This window comes from Poecilia mexicana, unplaced genomic scaffold (genome assembly GCF_051168715.1).
Source record: "Poecilia mexicana isolate PSO_F unplaced genomic scaffold, ASM5116871v1 scaffold_5, whole genome shotgun sequence".
NCBI classification, from domain to species: domain Eukaryota; kingdom Metazoa; phylum Chordata; class Actinopteri; order Cyprinodontiformes; family Poeciliidae; genus Poecilia; species Poecilia mexicana.
In genome coordinates, this window is record NW_028263374.1 from 16,484,224 (window position 1) to 16,501,135 (window position 16,912).

Here is a 16,912-nt window from a genome sequence, read left to right on the forward strand (position 1 = left end):
TTCTTTTTCATATCCCAAGAAACAAATGTTTTAAATCTAGTGAAATAGAAGAGATGGTTAAGAATAAAGGAAATGAATAAACAAGGGGCAGGTCCAAAAAATGACTCGGTAAGAGTATTAAGAGCAGGTATTAAGAAAATAACAATGGTGATCATGTTTTTATTTATTTATTTATTGAGGTCTATATTTTGTGTTGTTTTTAATTAATGCAACTAAAGTTGGCACACATTGAAATGGATTGAATATTATGAATAGAATATTTCGTAATTCATATATTCATAAATATTCATATATTTTTTGTACATTTCTTTGTAAATTTTGTAATAATGTAAGCTTTGTAATCATGTGACAGTTTTCGTAACCTAAATTTGGATAATTTCTTACATAAATTTGCGTTCGTCTGCAGGAAATTGCGTAAAGGGCTGAAGTAGTTGTTTTGTGCAGCTCGTAATAAGTTCCGACGAGCAACAGACGGTCGACAGCTTTGTAAATATATAACAGCACATCTTAGATTTACGAGTCTTGACTTTTATGTGTTGCTTATAATATTTGCTCCTGACTCGGTTAAGTGACGCTCTGACATTACATTTAATGTATGTTTATTTTTTTTTCTAGAATAATAATAAAAAAAAGCTTTAAGCAGTAGTAGCCTACTCAAGTCTGCCAGAAACAATTCCCGCAACAGCCAGACATGGAGAAGACATGATGAGAGCCAGGTGCTTTTATTTCTGAGCGCATAAGGTTTAATTATCTCCTGTGTGCTGGTATGTATCTTTTCTTCAAAAAGCCTCATTCATAGTCGAGCATATTGACAACAAAAGAGCTACTGTTAGCTTCTTTGTGCAATTTGGCTAATTAACTGCGACTGATTGTGTAGACTGCGGTCAAACAGACTGTAAATCCTTTGTCCCGGAGGATTAGTTGTAATCTATCGCTGGTGTTTCATTCATCTGTTTAACATAGAAAGCCGCCTCTACATTTCAGACTCAGCTGATGTGGTGAAGTGTAGACTGATGAGCAATAAGAACAAATCAGCTCCATGTTTAAAGTGATGAATGTCACTTCGAAGGTATAATCAGACGTGGATAGAGTAGCCAAAACATCGTGCTCAAGAGTAGCATAACTTCAGTAGAAGTAAAAAGTAGCTGTTCAAAAAATTACTCGGTGAGTGTTTTCAAAAATATAAGGCAACACAGAATCATAACATCTCGTTTAATTTCTGAAAAATTAAAGAATAAGATATTTTAAAGAATAAGATAAGAACTGAGTTGAAATTAACATCATGAAAAAGTAGCAAATTCAGGTAGAAGAAAACAAGTTAAAGTTATATTTTTTCATGACATAAAGCTGTTACACTCAGTATAACTGAGTTATAATGAATAATGAATAGAACAGTGCCTTGTACTTCCATTGACAAAATTTAGTGTATTTGCTTGACCTCCAAAAGGCTCAGAGTACCATACTGGGTTTGTTATACACACTCTACTTTAGCTCATCTTTTCACTTCTATGCAATGTTCACAATCTGTGCTGTAGTTTTAAAATTTGCATTGCTGCAAAACAACATTTTTTTTTTTACATTTTTAAGTGTCCAGACAGTTTGTGTTTCTTTTCTCTATATTATTTTTTAAAAATGCTACAAAATATTTCTTTGTGATCATAAAGAAAAAACAGCACTTGAAGTTACAGTGCTGTGTATTTAGTCATAACTACCTGTACAGGTATGTTGCTAACTTCACCCTATTATTTAGAGGGAACTAAGTAATATAGCAATAACTGAAGGTAGTTGTTTCCTGTCTGACTCTATTACTCCACACGTCACTTTGAAGATATTTTTACCCCCAAAAATCTATGACACATCTTCTGCTCTTTGATAATTCTGGATATTAATTTCTGTACATATTTTTTTATGGTTGTCTCACACAGTTTAACACATGTTGATGTCTGAACTTTGACTAGGCCACTTTGATTCTTTTTCAGCCATTCACTTGTAGATTTCAGGTTGTGTTTGGCATCACAGTCCTGTTGCATAATCCAGTTATAGCTGTTGGGACAGATGGCCACACATTGGTTTATTATTTTGTGTATAATAAAAAAAAAACAGAAATTTTTTACAAAGGGTTTTCAGACGCAGTGCATCGTGTGCAAATTTCTCCAGATCTTTCATATCGAGATGAATTTCCTGCGTAATCGTCTCGTTATGCTGGGCCTGATGTTGTTGGCCACATTACTGCTGTACCTGCTGCTGCCATCCATTCGCCAGGACAACATGGAGCCATCCAACGAAGCTCGAACAATCGGGCTGGTAGGAGTTGCTGGTCCTGCCGGACCACCGATCCTCAATGTGTCCATTCGGACTGGACAGCTTCCCGGAGACCCCCCACTGTTTTTCCGAGAAGCTTTACCTGTGGATCGGGAGGGGCAGCAGATACTACCAAAGTGAGCAGACTTTTGGAAAACCAGTTTAACGCTTTTTAACTGCAAACTGTTCCTTAGCATTTATTGTTTGATCAGATTGTCGTCAATATGATTGTCTTCCTTATATTTTAGTTTGTTACCCCAACATAAATTTGTTTGAGTAACGAACTTATGTCTCCTTTCAGGCTGCAGATGGTCCTTCTGCACGGCCAGGCTTTTACGTCCAAAACCTGGGAAGAACTGGGAACCATGGCCGTGCTAGCAGCTAATGGATATCAGGCCTTAGCTATGGACCTGCCAGGTACACCTTGAAGCTTATTTTAATATATTAGTAACCGGGAATGCAAACAATTAATAGACATACGATCAATTGTCGAATGTTGTTTTATTAGACTGAAATTAGTTAGAATCGATTAGCGTCTGACCTTCTTTCAGTGTTTTAGTGTGGCTGCCATCCTGAAGAGGGCGCCGCCGGTCATCTTGCAGTGATTCAAAATTAAAGATGGCGGAGCCATTCCATTCCGTAACGCATAGACAGTGAAGACAGTGTAACCATATGGGTGTAACTATGGGTCCAAATGGAGCCGGTGTGGGATGCAAGATGTACTTTATGCAGTTCCTCTGTGAAATACAAACACTCGACGACAAGCTCCTTCAATTTCCCCCTAACAGCGCTCCCTCAGCTGTGCTACATGGCGGAGCAGCTGTCAACTTCTCAACCGAAGGTTGAAGGTGGTGCTAGGCCGCCCAGGTGTTTTGCACAGCTGAATATTTCCCATGGGAAAGTAAAGGATTTCTCAAACAATGCATGAAAGAAGCAGTCTAGATATATTTTAATGAGAGAATAACATTACAAAAGGATTTAAAGATCAAAAAAGTCGATTTTACATAATGCTTCCCCTTGAAAATTTTATGTGCTTCTTTTTCTAAATTCAGCATATAAAAAAATTAGCCTTTCATGTTACGAAAAGACAGTCGACCCCCTTGTAATGAGAAAAGTCAGGTTTTAAAAAATGGCTGCTTATCAGTTAGTTGTTAGTCGATCGATAAGCTCTATCAACTTTAGATTAACTCATTAATCGATAATTTGCATTCCTCCCTGGTAGTAATGGTAAAGATATGATGAGAAAAAATGAATTTATAGTTGAAATATATATTTAAAATAGATTAAATCCTGTAAACTCTGTTTTAAAACTAATCTAAAAATGTTGCCATCCCTATTAACTCGATGTTTTCAGGGGTTTTATTGAAAACTGCTGAATATATTTTGAGCGAGTGAATAGTATTGGCACAACAAAAGAAAAAAATGACCCATACAAACATTTTCTTTTTAAAATTTACTGCAAGGTTTCAGTAATTGTAAAAATGATGTACAGTGATTGGTTTGAAATTTTCCTCTGATAACAGTGCCCTCTTGTGGTCGAAAGTATTTTTTCACCTTAGCTACAATCGTTCTTCCAGTTCACAGAAACAATTTAACATTTTAACAGGTTTTTTTTTTTTTTGTAACTTGTTTGAAAAAGTAATTAAAACCTTGCTTATTTATGAAGTGTGCCATGCTGCCAAAACTTAGAGGCTGTATCAGAACGAATGTATTTCTTCCACAGTTTTTATTTCCCCGTTACATTTCCATCTTCCATAAACTTTCCATCAAGGTTATGGGAAATCGCCAGACTCCGAGGCTCTAAAGACAGAGCAGAATCGGGTAGACCTCATCTCGCGGTTCATGGAGTCACTGGGAGTCAGGGCGGCTGTCCTACTGAGTCCCTCCATGAGCGGACATTACTCCATCCCTTTCCTCATGAAGAACAGCGCTCAGCTACGTGGCTACGTCCCCATAGCACCAGTTGGTACCCGGAGTTACTCTGCTCAGCATTACAAAAAAATCCAGGTGAATGGACAACTCTTTGTGACTGTAGTGATCATTGTGCATCACATACAACAAGTATACTTGAAAATAAAGCATCGTTCCATCAGTTATTTGTAAAGATAGAAAAAAAATACTTAAAAATGTTTTTAAATTTTTTTGGCAGATTTTCATTTCAGGGCAGTAACCAAGCATTAGGTGAATGGAATATAACAAAATATTACTCCAAAAGGGTTGAAATAAACAAAATAAATATTTTGTATTCTTGTTATGATTGGTCTTCTTTCTTATTATATTCTGACCATAATAGGCCACATCATGCAGAAATATCTACAGAGGATACTATTTATCTAGTAGCTTTTGTGTTACCCACAGTTTTATTATGTTAGGTCACATAATCGCATGGTTTTTGTTGCCATGTTTTCAGAATTGTTAAAATTTTATACTGTACCAAAATTAAGGTTAAACTTCTTGATGAGAATGTGTTTAATTTGAAAACTGCCCACAAAGCTAAAACTGGTCATCTAGATCAACTATTTTTTCTCCCTTTATAAAATTTAACAAGTCTAACAGTTTTTCTGTTAGACTTTAAGGTTTTGAGGTTCTTGGCCAGTCATGGTGTTCACACCACTGAGGGAGGGTCATTTATAAATTCCTGTTTTTATCTAAATGCTCATGCCTCCCCCACAAAAGATTAGCACCCTTCATATGAACCACACTGGCTTCATAAAACACTGCCTCTGCTATAAATACTAGACATTCTCTAATCTCTTTGATTTCTTTTACCTTTTTCCTTCGCAGACTCCCACTCTAATTGTTTTTGGCGCCTTGGACACAAATCTGGGTGCCCAGTCTCACAAGAACCTCATCCAGCTTCCCAATCATGAGGTGCTGAAATTAGAAGGAGCTCGGCATGCTTGTTACATGGACAAACCCCATGAATTTCATCAAGGTTTGATCAAATTCCTTGACAAACTCAAGCAAGATATATAGCAGAGGGAGGAGAAGGTGTTTAAAAATGTGAACAAAAGATGAGCAAGGAAAAGGAAATCCGACGCTTTAGAGATGACAAAAGGTTTTAAGATCTTTCTTTTTCCTATCAACCCTTAGAAAGAGAAAAGGGGCATCACAGGGGATTTGGGAGATTATATCAGATGTCAGTGTTATGAATGTAATGGGTTGTAAGTTAAATGGCCCTGGAAATATGAGACCAGCTTAGCACAGCTTGTCAGTTTACTCTTGAAAATAATAAAACTAGCAACGTACATAGTTGGGTGTTTTACATGTGTGTCTTGTCTCCGGTTGCTTTTAAAGACATTTCACGTGTTTGCTTATATGTTACTATGTTAGCAGCTGGATTACTGTATATATGTAAATGCTGCTCTTGCCCGTATTTAAAAGATTTTGTTGTACTCTGACATACAGTACGCCAGAAATGAACACTACTCTCGACTAACTGATATAATCAAATCGATTAAAGAAAGCCGAAATTATTGAAATTAACAAATTAAAATAGTTTTAACAAAAAAAAAAAAAAAAACTGTCTACGGTATTTAGATATTGCTGATAAAATTCGTAACAAATGTGGACAATCAAGCAAAACAAATAAATATTTAAAAAATATATATTGAAGCTTCTTGAAATAAAAAGTAACTGCATTGTTGTTCTTTATGCAAAATGTTAAGAAACACTAAAGGTTTTTTGTAAGCCTTCCTGCTGTTTGTGTTTTATATGGTGTGAACTCAGCTGGAAGGGACATGTTCTTTGGATCGCTACACTCTTAGCACTGTTGTTGTTTACATAAAAAAAAAAAAGAGAACTAAATTAGAATGTTTATTTTTTGTTACTACTAATTTGTTATTCCCATTAATATGTGTATTAATATGTATACTTTAGCTCTGATCTGTGAAACCCACTCAGCAGCTTCATATTTTATTGGTAAAGTAGGCGGGATATTTTCTATTTATTTTCAACAGTTTTGACCAGTATGTTTAATGCTGTGAACAAGTTTAAATAAATGTTAAAACATTAAAAGAATAAATAAACTATTGCAATATTTAGATGTGCTTTTTTTCCCCCCCCCATATGGGTCTTTGAATGTCACCTGCTTATAAAAATAGAAAATCTCAATGCACAACCTAAATGGTAAACAGAAGTATTGTAAAATACAGAAAAAAAAGTGTTATAACTTGTTTATACAGAAATATACATGGGTAGGATTAGGATTGGTATATAATGAACTGGAAAGGTTGTACGCTCATTAAAACTGGAAGATATTTGCCTTTTGAAACTCAAGTTATGTATATAAAGTGAAATAAAACAGAACAAAACTCTGTCATTAAAACCCCTTTTAATGACAAATTATTCTGAAAAAGCAGACTCATTTTCAGGTGTGAGTGAAAGCTAGTCTGTTTTCTATTTTTGCAGAGAAATGATTGGACAGGACTTGTGCTGTAAAAAGCATTTCACCTGATTTATTTTTGGACAGGCGAACAAGGAGAAGCTAGTCACACGAGCATGCCTGACTTAAATAGAACCTGTCTGATAGCATGAAGTAGGCTGAAAGACTTGAAAAAGCAACAAATTATGACTCTTTACAGAAATTTAGAATAGATGAGAAAATCGTTGATATTTATTAGTCCAGAAAGGGCAGCACAGCCATTTTCAAGGCTTCAGGACTGAAGAATCAAAGCGAGTCGTTATCCACAAATGGAGAAAACATGTAAAGGTGGGAAACATTTCCAGGAGTGACATCTAATTATCAATGTGATGTTGGAGTTAAAGTCCAGTTCTCATCTACATCAGTTACACATATGGTCACAGTTTGGAACAAAACTGAAATTTTCACATGAAGTGAAAATGTTTTGTCCCTGAAATGGATTCAAACACTAGAAACCTGGAAATAGTAGTTAGGAATATGTATGGACTGGTCTCTGGTCAAATACACTGGCAAGTGTCACCTTTCCTATTCATTTGAGCTTTTCCATATTTAGCTAAAAAAACAAATGTTAAAAGTGAAATGCAGAGGTTCATTACACATAGATTCACCATTTTTTTGTTGGTATTTCTGGTAACATAGTGGTGTAGAGCAAATGAAAACCAAAACTGAGCTTTCTCTTAACTCCAGAATATTACCATCAATGAAATAGATTTTTTTTTTTAAATGCCAACCTACTAAAAAAAAGTTTAATCATGTACTACATGATTTTAAACTCAATTCCTTCGCAATAAGAAGTGCATCCATGTAGCAGGGCATGATCAGCCTGTATGTCTGCTAAGGTGTAAAGGAATAGCCCATTAACGCTCAACTCTTCCTTCACACTCTGTGACCTTTATTTCCAAATTAAATGCAAAATCATCTAAGAGATATTCGGGCCACTAAACAACAGTAAATCCTTTCTCTCCTCATTGGTAAGAAACTTGTGTATGGTTCAGTAGTTGCTACATACAGAACTCTAAATAACCAGCTGATATGGCAATGACTTGTTGCGATTACCAAAAGTGTGGTTTCCATCTTTATTTCATTACATATAATATTCTGATAATGTAATAAAACTTAATTTAGGTTATATATTAGTTTCACTTTTGGAATTATATACATCACCTCTCTGATATTCAGAGATGTATGCAAGTGTTGAATATGGATGCGTTGTAACTATTAAATGATAAATGGGCTTGCCACACCGGCCGAAGTGTGTTTGATTGCGTCACAGTTGAGAAATGGTATCGCCCAAATTAGGGGTGTTTTATGTTTCTTTTTTTGAAAATACTGTGTTTGAAGAATTACTTTAAAGTATTTATGAGTATTAATGTCAATATAAATGAGTTTAAACTCCAAAACTTTAGTTTTTTTTGGCATTTTAAGAGAACGAAGTGTTGTTTAGGAAGAGGTGAAATCCCCTCACAGGCTGTTTACTGTTTGTGGGTTCACTGCCTCTGGTGAGTACAGTCAGTGAGTAATCTTAACTAATCCTTAAAAGTAAAATAAATATACTCATGCATTCTGTTTGACCTCTTGCGCCGACAGTTTGGCTTAAGCTAGTTAATGAGCAGCTCGGAGGAAGCTGCCACTGCTGCAGAAGGTTACCTTTCACAAGGCTAGCCGTGACATTACCAGGAGAACTGAGAGCGGAAGACAGGTATGGCATCTGCTCCGACAGCCTCCAGATGTAACCGAGTTCAGTGTCTAAATATGAGATGTAACTGGACACTTCTGTCTTATATACTGGCACAGTTTATCGTAAACACCTTTCGTGTTTTTAAGGGAGTAAGCAAATCGCACCATGCTACCTGACAAGGACGGTCCAGTCATTGGAGGGGGTCAGGGCTCCCCTGAAGGAGAGGACCCCTCTGTGTCTCTGTTCAGGGAATACCTCCGTCTTAAAACCGTCCACCCTGACCCCGACTATGGTGAGACTTCTTTTGTCACAAGCGAAGTAAAATCATATGTTTAAATACCTGTCAAGTTTTGTTTATTTTCACTACTTTTTTATGTTGCTAATATTTGATCAATACAAATATTTATGTGCTACATGTTGCACAATGCAACTGAGTTGAAAATATCTTTAAAGCTTATTCTGTTTTGGCTGTATCGGTTGTTGTATTACCTGCTCCTTTATCAAAGTCCAGTTCTTATCTACATGAGTTACACATTATATCCCCACAGTTTGGCAGAAAGCAGAAATTTTCACCTGAAGCAAAAACGTAGGTCCCTGAAATGGGCTCAAACAAAAGAGAACTAGCAGTAGTAGCTAGAAATAGGCATGTGCTGGACACCGGTGTTGATTTAAACAAAGATTGTAAGCGCATATGAATTCAATTCCTCAATTTTTATACCTTCCCTCACTTATGCATTATGATACTGTGACAATGTCAACATGGCTGAAAGAAGTTGCAATGATGTCCCTGCACTTTGCTGATATTTTCTGTGTATTAGCAATAAAAAAAAGTATTTTTAGTAACCAGTGGACAAAAGTGGCCAATTTCACCTTTATTGGCACCAACCAGTGATCTGCAAAAGTAAGCATGTTTTTCTTACTCTTAAATGCATAAAATGTGAGACACTTTTTCAGTACCTGACAGCATCAACAAATGGCATGTCATTAGTTTAGTTTGTAAAAATCTGTTCAAAGTTAGGCACATATGGGTTCTTGCATAAATTGAGATTGTGTAATTTTATATAATGCTTCATACACTTTTAAAATCAAACTTTTGAAATAAATTAAATACATTTTGTAAAGAAAATACAAAAATGTTATATTTAGATTTGGCAAAAATGACCTAGACAATTGCTGTCATTTGATTTTTAAGTAAAAAAAATATTAAATTAAACAGGTTTTTTGTACATTAAAATGGATAAGCAGTAATTTTAGCTTGAATGTAAAAGTTTTTTTTAAGGTAATAATAAAAAAGTCAATGACAAAGTGAAACAAAACATTTGTCTGTTTGTATCTTTTACTGCAACTGTAGGAGGCGCTCTTTCTTTGGTGCTATTTCTTAGCCAAAAACGTTATTCATGCAGGCAAGCAAGAACATAAAACTGTGCATAAAATAAATAAATGTATAAAGTTTAGAAAAATAGTTGGTTTTTGGGGCTGGAGTAAAGCGGTGGCCTCAGATACGGAGGATGTTTGTTTTCAACCTGCTGTCTGGGGTTCAGGCTTTACTCCATGCATTATTTCCATGCTGTTTCCCTTTTGCTGTCTCAGTTTTGTGAACAAAAATCGCAGCAACACGAAAAAACGCTCAAAGAAAAACTAACTTCCCTGTCTCAAAAACACAATGTCAACACACTCAATTTGACCAATTTTGCTCTTTATTTATTTTTTTAAAACAGGAACATCAGCTTGAGAAACTTTGTTTCAGCGTATTTCTTCTGGACACTCTCATTTCCTCTTTTTAAGATGTAGAAGCCTCTAAAACATGCAGAAGTGTTACAACTTAACTGGTTTCTGTATTAGTTTTTAAATTAATATATTCCACAGCAGCAAATAACCAACAACAAAAAGATTAATGCCAGAGAATTTGAACATATCTGTTAATGTTAAAACCAGCTGTCTGTTTTTTTCCCTTTTTTCTCCATTTGTAGATTCTGCTCTCAGGTTCTTGGACAGAATAGCCGAGGAGCTGGAGCTTCCCATGAAAAAGATTGAGGTGATGATCAGATGCTAGCAATCTGTGAGCTTGCGACAGATGTTTCATAATTCACCCGTCCGTCTGCTCTCAGGTCTGTCCAGGCAGAGTTGTGTCTATCATGACATGGACAGGGACGAAACCCACCCTAAAGTCCGTCTTACTGAACTCCCACACAGATGTTGTACCTGTTTACCAGGTACGAGCTTGACCTCGGTTTTGAGAGTTACTGTTCTGTTGTTGCCTGAAACAGATGAGCAAAGAATAGACTTGGTATCAATCTCTTCTCCAGGAGCACTGGAAATGCGATGCTTTCAGTGCTATGAAAGATGCTGAGGGTAACATTTTTGCCCGTGGATCTCAGGACATGAAATGTGTGACTATACAGTAGGTATAAAAATGAAAACTGCCTTAATAGCTTCTCTTGTTAAGCAGAATTTTCACTCTAGTGTTGTTGTGATCTTAACGTGTGAGAACAACTTGTTTAATCACTGAACCTGCTCTCTTGTCTATTCAGATGGTTTCTTTGTCGTAATGCGTGCTGAGTTGGGTATTTGTTGTCTGTGTAGGTACATTCAGGCGGTCAGAAGGCTGAAGGCGCAGGGATGGAAACCAACACGCACTGTGCATTTAATGTTTGTTCCTGGTAAGTTATTTGACTGGGTCCACACTTCGTACATCAGCTATTCAGGACTTTAGAAGCATGTCATAAAGCGTCTTTCACTGGAAATCATGATGGCACGCAGGAAGACAAAAGAGGCTAAAAATGCCACTGTGAGGCCTCCAAGTCTAAAGAGCAACAATTAGGAGAATCTAGAGGTTTAGGAGTAATGTCAGAAAAAAGCTTTTTGCTCTCCTACCATCACAACTTCCAGACGATGCTAATTTGTGCTGGAGCTTTATCTGGAAACCTGCAGATGGACTTGACACGAAACAAAGGATGAATATATGGCAAATCACCTTTTGTCTATTGTTATCTATGTATAGTAGAGGATGTGTGCTGCTGTGGACTTGTTTTACTTCTAAAGAGCTCAAGGCTTTATGAACACTTTGAAATACCAGGGCATTTTACAAAACAATAAATAAATAAAGCACTCTCTCTGAGAAATTCAGCTGTGTCATGAGCCAAAGCATTTGGCTAAATTTGCACCAAAATGAAAACTAGAAAGCATGTTGGCTGAGAAAAGTAAATAATGCTGTAGAAGAAGACTGTGTAAGTTCTAACAGCAGAGTAATTAGTCTGCCAATGGTAACTTTGTTAAAAACAAGATACATTTTTCCTCCTCTGGGTAAATTTACTCAAATTAAAGGTTGAGTGTTTTCTGTAATGTTCAGCATTATAAAATCTATTAAACAAATTTACCAGGGAAAACTACAAATGTGGCCAGAGTCGAAGCCATCTGAAAAACTCGATGCAGTTGTTTAAAACTAGATAATCTTACACACACACACACACACACCTCAAAAAAATAAAGGGAACACTCAAATAACACATCCTAGATCTGAATGAATGAAATATTCTCATTGAATACTTTGTTCTGTACAAAGTTGAATGTGCTGACAACAAAATCACACTGGAGGCCTGGATTTGGAGCCACACACAAAATTAAAGTGAAATGTTCCCTTTATTTTTTTGAGCAGTATATATTTGCGTTTAAAACTTTCACAACTCTGACTATGACATTTTCCTTTCAGATGAAGAAGTTGGAGGCCATAAGGGAATGGAAACATTTGTGACTCATCCAGAGTTTCAAAAGTTAAACATCGGCTTTGCTCTGGATGAAGGTACCTTTGTTATTTTTTATGCATTTCTCATGGCATTATTTATTATTCTAAAAACAAGACATGTCTTTGGATTAAATTAAATTGAGCCCACAGAAAAGTAGTTACGAGAAACATCTGGACTGTAAACGAAGCACACTTAACAACTATTATGTAATAGACAGGATTACAGTTTTAGGAGGAATTAATGCAGAGTTACGTTGCTATCTAGTCATGTAAGAGATCAAAGTTCTGTAACACGTTTCTTCCTTGAAGACTGCTTGATAATCTAAATTGTAAAGCAGGAATTTGAAGAAATTATAAGCGTGAGATGACAGGGGTTTGAAAATATAGCATGGGTTTTCTTATTTTTTGGATTTCCTCTCTTTATTCTCCATCCCATAATGTAAAGAGATCTGTCAGTCTATCTGGTGGATCTTGTGAGTTTTGTAAAAATATTTGCCATAAATTCATAATGAACTTATTTAAAACCCTTTTCAGAGACGGTATGTGTTCAGTTAAATCTCACCTGAATGCCTGAATTTTCTTTTAAGCCGTTTTAAATTAGCACATTTTATCTCTCTTTACGTACCACCAGTGTTGCTGCTGCTAGTCTGTACTCTGTAATCTACGTTCTTTGATTTGCTCTCTTCACGCTGATCTTATGTTTCTTGTTTGTGTCGTGGAGGTCTGGCCAATCCTGGTGAGGCTTTCACTGTGTTTTATGGAGAAAGGAACCCCTGGTGTGAGTATGCAACACAAATAAGGATGTAAGGCTCCTGCACGGCTTACAGTCTTTCTGCCCAAGAATGCAAAGAAAACCTGACCACTGTCTCCTTTTCAGGGATTACTGTCCGCTGCCCGGGGAGTCCTGGTCATGGCTCTAGGTTTGTGGAAAACACAGCTGCAGAAAAACTTGTGAGATCCTTTCATTTTTCTCCAACATGTTTTAAAAAAAACATGGTCATTCTTTTGCTTAAAATGTTTTGTGCGCTGAAGTTTTTTTAAATTTTTTATCAGAACTCCTCATTTTTAATAGTACAAATCACAATCCTTAGCGTAAATCAGTTGGATAAAAGTAAATCTTCTGCCAAGCTTACAATCAATAAAATCATTGAATCAGACATTTTCTCATTACAAAAACGAATTGTTTCAAAACGGATCAGTTTTTTTATTTCTTTGTTGCAGCGACAAGTCATCAACTCTTTCCTGGACTTCAGAGAGAAGGAGAAACACCGGTGAGATAGTTTACATTTCCCCGCTTTAAACTGTCTTTTAGGTGAAAGTCTGAATGTTTTGTTTGTATTTTTTGGGTAAAAGAGAAAGAAGGTGTAATGTACTAGTATTATTAATTATGTTAAGAAATGTAACAAAAAAATTATATATTTTTTTTCAGTGATATTGAGCTTTGAAATTTCAATAACAATTTTCAAAAGCCAACTGAGTAAACTCTCCACAGGGTTTTCAGAGGTGCACAAGCTGGCGTCATAATTTGTGAATAATGGCGTGTGAGGCCAGCTGAATACTTTGATTGCAACTGTGGCAGTTTGTTTGGGTTATTGGAGACTTCATCCGGCATCTTGCGGTCTACTCTTTTACCAGACTCAGAAGCTAAAACAGTTTTCGTCCTGAAGGTCTCAAGCAGGTTTTTTTGATCTTCTGGAAATGTTCAGATCGAATGTCTGAGGTTTAAGCAACCTCAAGCTGCTGAGTAAAAAAAAAAAAAAAAAAGCTGATTTGATGCGTCTGCGTCACTTTACGTTTCTCACTGCCTTTGTTGTGTCTGCCAGGTTAAACACCAGTGAGTGTTTCACACTGGGAGACGTCACCACTGTGAATATGACCATGGTCAAAGGAGGCGTGGCCTACAACGTCATCCCAGCTGAAATGGATGTCAGCTTCGACTTAAGAATCCCCCCCACAGTAAACCTCCAGGTGCGTAATGCTGCATTATTGACGTGTAACTCCACAGTGACGTATAACCCTCGTGTTTAATGTGAACGCTAAACATTAAACGTTCAAACTCCCCGTCAGGAGTTTGAAAAGCAGATCAAGCAGTGGTGTAAAGATGCAGGAGATGATGTCACGTATGAGTTTGCTCAGGTCAGTGAATTTCCTCCAGGTTAGACAAACTACTGAGCTATGTGATCTGCTATTGGCTGCTTCTCTCAGTGATTCATTCCTTGCTGGTTTGTTTGGTTTTGTTGGATGAAACTAAATAGTTTCTTCGCAGAAACACATGAACCAGAACGTCACGTCCACAGCTGAGGACGACCCCTGGTGGAGCGCTTTCAGCACCGCCTGCAAGTCATTGTGAGTACTTTGCAGGTCAGATGTTTACATGTAAATAGACATGGACGTACTCATGGGACCCTGTTTGAATGAGAGAAAATGACCAATAAATGCATTCTTATACAAATTGAATTTAACTCTCCTCAAAGTTATTTAAAAAATGTTGAGTTATTGGGACATTTGCCTCCATTTATTGCATCTTCCCTAAGCTTCCTGTAAATCAGTTCTGCTGGTGTACAGTAAATGTGCGACTCTTACCTGCAGTACTGAAGCATAACATTTAGATATTTTCATTTGTATTTTAGTTTTTCTAACGTTTTTGCTTCATCAGTTTTCTCAAATCTGCTGCAGTTGCTCATAAATGTCTTGTGTTTGGCGAGGAACCGTTTTATTTATTCGTCACTGTGCCTGGAAATGCTTTGCATTTGTTATGTATCATACCATCGTCTCCTCTGCAGGAATATGACTCTGGAAAAGGAGATATTCCCAGCTGCCACCGACAGCCGTTTCATCAGAGCAGTGAGTATTAAAAAAAAATAAAAATCCAGCCTTTTTGTTATCATTTAAAATTACACAATTGAATCAGTCCCTGCCTCTGACCTGTTTTTTTTTTTTTTTTTATCCTCTCCAGGTGGGGATCCCTGCGATTGGCTTTTCTCCGATGAACAGGACCCCCATTTTGCTGCACGATCATAACGAACACCTGAATGAGCGAGTCTTCCTGAACGGCATCGGCGTGTACGAGAGGCTCATCCCGGCTCTGACCACCGTTCCTGCCTCACCTGACGAGGCTTAGTCGATCTTTAATCCTCACCGAAACACTTTTCGCTGGCTGTGTGAATATCTAACTTGAGGAATTTGCTGAGATTACCAAAGAATAACATGTGTATGATTAAGCCAAACTGAGCACTTAAACTTTGATACTTGTTAATTTTGGATTATTCTCAGGTAGTTTTGAATTACATCAAATTGCATCAGATCCATATCATCCTAAAGAAAAAAACATCACCTATTGTGCTAAAGATTGTTTTCTCTTGTATAACCATTATGTTTAATAAACAATAGAACAATGAAGACATTTGTTTGTTTTGTCTTTTGCCCAAATCTTTCTTGCTCGTTTTCCACAAATGTCAAATTTGACGAGGGCAAACCAAAGCTCTGGATCTCTGAAGCTCTTGCTGAATTAGGATGAGTCTCATAGTTGCTTTTCAGATCATATTACATGATTTTCAGCTGAAATCACTTATTGCCCAAATTTACCCTGAAACATCTTAACGGGACGAAGAAAACGAGTTGAAGTAATTTGTCTGTGGCTGGCACTGCTGCTTAGGAATGTCGAGATTTAAAACTGAGGTTTCTGCTATGCTGGCATTATTTGTCTTTCGTGAAAGTTTTGAAGTAATCCTTGGCAACTTATGTTATACAATTGTATATTGTTGTGTGTGATGCGGATTTTGTTAGGAGCATACTTTCACATTTGTACCTCAAATTCAGTATTGGCAGTGTGTCTAATCAGAGGCCGCATAAATGAGAGGTTTAATTACAATGTCTGTTTATTGCAAGCAATTAACCTCCACCTGAGGTGCTAATCTGCCTCTGGGACGAAACAGATTTGCAACTACATCAATAAATGATTAAAGCCATCAGTGCTGCCTTTAGTTTGAACATCTCAAAATTAGAATCCAGTTGGGAGAAAGAAAGAAAAAAAAGAGTTCAGCCAACACTGTCTTGATAAGTTACAGCTATGAACACTAGAGACGGTTAATTTAGTTGACAACACAGAAAAGAGAGTTTAATCTGGGCTTTCACTGTGTGTGGACACTTTCTGAAGACGTTCAGTACAATAAAATACAGTCAGGGGAAGTGAGCACAAAGAATTAATTCACTTACATTTGGTAAAATAAATTGACTGAAATAAGTTTCTCAGCCACTGCGTTCTTGTTATTGTGTTGTCTGTTTAATTTGTTAGCAACTAGATGGAGGCAGAAACATGTTCACATTGTGCTTTGGCAGATGTTTCCACTCATTTAGCTGAAAATACTCTAGGGGGTAAGAAGATATTCATGAGATGAGAAGATGAGTTTTACACTCAAGTTCCTTTGTTACTGCAATCCTAAAGACCCAGGGGCCTGGCTCTGCAGCTTCACTTGTGGTGACATGTCATTAGTGCAGGGTGGTTAAAATCACTGCCTTACACAATTAATTAATTGTCACGTTAGAGTAAAAACTTCAATATATGTATTGGGATTGTCTGTGATAGAACTACACAAAGTATTACATTACTGTGACATGGAAGGAAAAGGATAAAACATATAAAAGTGCAGGCTTTACTCAACTCTGTCCACTCTGAAAGACGTGGCTGTCCACCTAAACTAACAGAACAGGCATGGAACCCTTTAATCTGTATATCTATCTATATAGATTATTACCATTTTGCAAGACA

At 36.7% G+C, this 16,912-nt stretch overlaps 2 protein-coding genes across 3 annotated transcripts; both read left to right on the plus strand.

The window, feature by feature from the left end:
* Positions 1 to 431: 431 nt before the first annotated feature.
* On the plus strand, positions 432 to 6,340 carry abhd14a (abhydrolase domain containing 14A). 2 transcript variants are annotated; one of them, XM_088005653.1, is made up of 5 exons: positions 432 to 764; positions 2,119 to 2,438; positions 2,603 to 2,718; positions 4,073 to 4,308; positions 5,086 to 6,340. In XM_088005653.1, exons 2-5 carry the CDS (start codon positions 2,173 to 2,175, stop codon positions 5,275 to 5,277), a joined length of 810 nt encoding a protein of 269 aa, XP_087861779.1. In that variant the 5' UTR covers positions 432 to 764; positions 2,119 to 2,172; the 3' UTR covers positions 5,278 to 6,340. The 2 variants fall into 2 exon arrangements, with proteins under 2 accessions (XP_087861779.1, XP_014837657.1); XM_014982171.2 differs by having other exon boundaries at positions 2,158 to 2,438.
* Positions 6,341 to 8,047: 1,707 nt separating this feature from the next.
* Positions 8,048 to 15,543, plus strand: LOC106914943 (aminoacylase-1A). Its single transcript, XM_014982170.2, has 16 exons — positions 8,048 to 8,223; positions 8,312 to 8,423; positions 8,549 to 8,694; positions 10,373 to 10,437; positions 10,511 to 10,615; positions 10,709 to 10,803; positions 10,986 to 11,062; positions 12,112 to 12,201; positions 12,866 to 12,922; positions 13,022 to 13,095; positions 13,366 to 13,415; positions 13,968 to 14,112; positions 14,212 to 14,280; positions 14,411 to 14,490; positions 14,928 to 14,988; positions 15,101 to 15,543. The coding sequence occupies exons 3-16, from the start codon at positions 8,568 to 8,570 to the stop codon at positions 15,263 to 15,265; spliced, it is 1,260 nt and encodes a 419-aa protein (XP_014837656.1). The 5' UTR covers positions 8,048 to 8,223; positions 8,312 to 8,423; positions 8,549 to 8,567; the 3' UTR covers positions 15,266 to 15,543.
* Positions 15,544 to 16,912: the final 1,369 nt, after the last annotated feature.

What these genes read in the sequence shown, in the direction of transcription:
- abhd14a (XM_088005653.1), top strand. Translation starts at nt 2,173, where the DNA reads ATGAATTTCCTGCGTAATCGTCTCGTTATGCTGGGCCTGATGTTGTTG. An exon ending in GGGCAGCAGATACTACCAAA is followed by an intron (nt 2,439 to 2,602) that starts GTGAGCAGACTT and finishes GTCTCCTTTCAG; the next exon opens with GCTGCAGATGGTCCTTCTGC. An exon ending in CTTAGCTATGGACCTGCCAG is followed by an intron (nt 2,719 to 4,072) that starts GTACACCTTGAA and finishes CTTTCCATCAAG; the next exon opens with GTTATGGGAAATCGCCAGAC.
- LOC106914943 (XM_014982170.2), top strand. Translation starts at nt 8,568, where the DNA reads ATGCTACCTGACAAGGACGGTCCAGTCATTGGAGGGGGTCAGGGCTCC. An exon ending in TTCCCATGAAAAAGATTGAG is followed by an intron (nt 10,438 to 10,510) that starts GTGATGATCAGA and finishes GTCTGCTCTCAG; the next exon opens with GTCTGTCCAGGCAGAGTTGT. An exon ending in CGGCTTTGCTCTGGATGAAG is followed by an intron (nt 12,202 to 12,865) that starts GTACCTTTGTTA and finishes TGTGTCGTGGAG; the next exon opens with GTCTGGCCAATCCTGGTGAG.